General features: G+C 67.6%; 1 protein-coding gene across 1 annotated transcript in view; it reads left to right on the top strand.

Moving 5' to 3' along the window:
- The window catches only part of Pcdh8 (protocadherin 8), a 6,863-nt gene that overhangs the window by 3,451 nt on the left and 2,545 nt on the right, over positions 1-867 (top strand). Inside the window, exons 3-4 of the mRNA XM_033759949.1 lie at positions 10-187; positions 265-861. Of these exons, the coding sequence (XP_033615840.1) occupies positions 10-187; positions 265-861 (775 nt within the window). The remainder of the gene's footprint in view (positions 1-9; positions 188-264; positions 862-867) is intronic.

Below are 867 nucleotides of genomic sequence, written 5' to 3'. Positions count from 1 at the left end.
CACCGTAAGGCCCTACACCGTGCGAGTGGGCGACGAGAACGACAACGCGCCGCTCTTCACGCGGCCGGTATATGAGGTGTCGGTGCGCGAGAACAACCCGCCCGGGGCCTACCTGGCCACGGTGGCCGCGCGGGACCCAGACCTGGGCCGTAACGGCCAGGTCACCTACCGCCTGCTAGAGGCCGAGGTGGGCCGCTCCGGGGACGCCGTGTCCACTTACGTCTCTGTGGATCCGGCTACCGGGGCTATTTATGCACTGCGCAGCTTCGACTTGAGGTGTCGGTGCGCGAGAACAACCCGCCCGGGGCCTACCTGGCCACGGTGGCCGCGCGGGACCCAGACCTGGGCCGTAACGGCCAGGTCACCTACCGCCTGCTAGAGGCCGAGGTGGGCCGCTCCGGGGACGCCGTGTCCACTTACGTCTCTGTGGATCCGGCTACCGGGGCTATTTATGCACTGCGCAGCTTCGACTACGAGATGCTGCGCCAGCTTGACGTGCGGATCCAGGCCAGCGATAGCGGCACCCCTCAGCTTTCCAGCAGTGCGCTTGTGCAAGTCCGCGTGCTAGATCAGAACGACCACGCGCCGGTCCTGGTGCACCCCGCACCAGCCAACGGCTCCCTAGAGGTAGCAGTTCCTGGGCGCACTGTAAAGGACACAGCTGTGGCGCGCGTGCAGGCCCGGGATGCAGACGAGGGCGCCAACGGGGAGCTGGTGTTCGACCTGCAGCAGCAGGAGCCACGCGAAGCCTTCTCCATCGGCCGCCGCACGGGGGAGATCGTGCTCACCGGAGACCTCTCGCAGGAACCTCCGGGCCGCGTGTTCAGAGCTCTGCTGGTCATATCCGACGGCGGCCGCCCGCCTCTC

This window comes from Fukomys damarensis, unplaced genomic scaffold (genome assembly GCF_012274545.1).
Source record: "Fukomys damarensis isolate Sample0158 unplaced genomic scaffold, DMR_v1.0_HiC HiC_scaffold_38, whole genome shotgun sequence".
Lineage (NCBI taxonomy): Eukaryota > Metazoa > Chordata > Mammalia > Rodentia > Bathyergidae > Fukomys > Fukomys damarensis.
The sequence above is the reverse complement of the archived record's forward strand: the minus strand, read 5'-3'. Positions and strand labels throughout refer to the sequence as shown.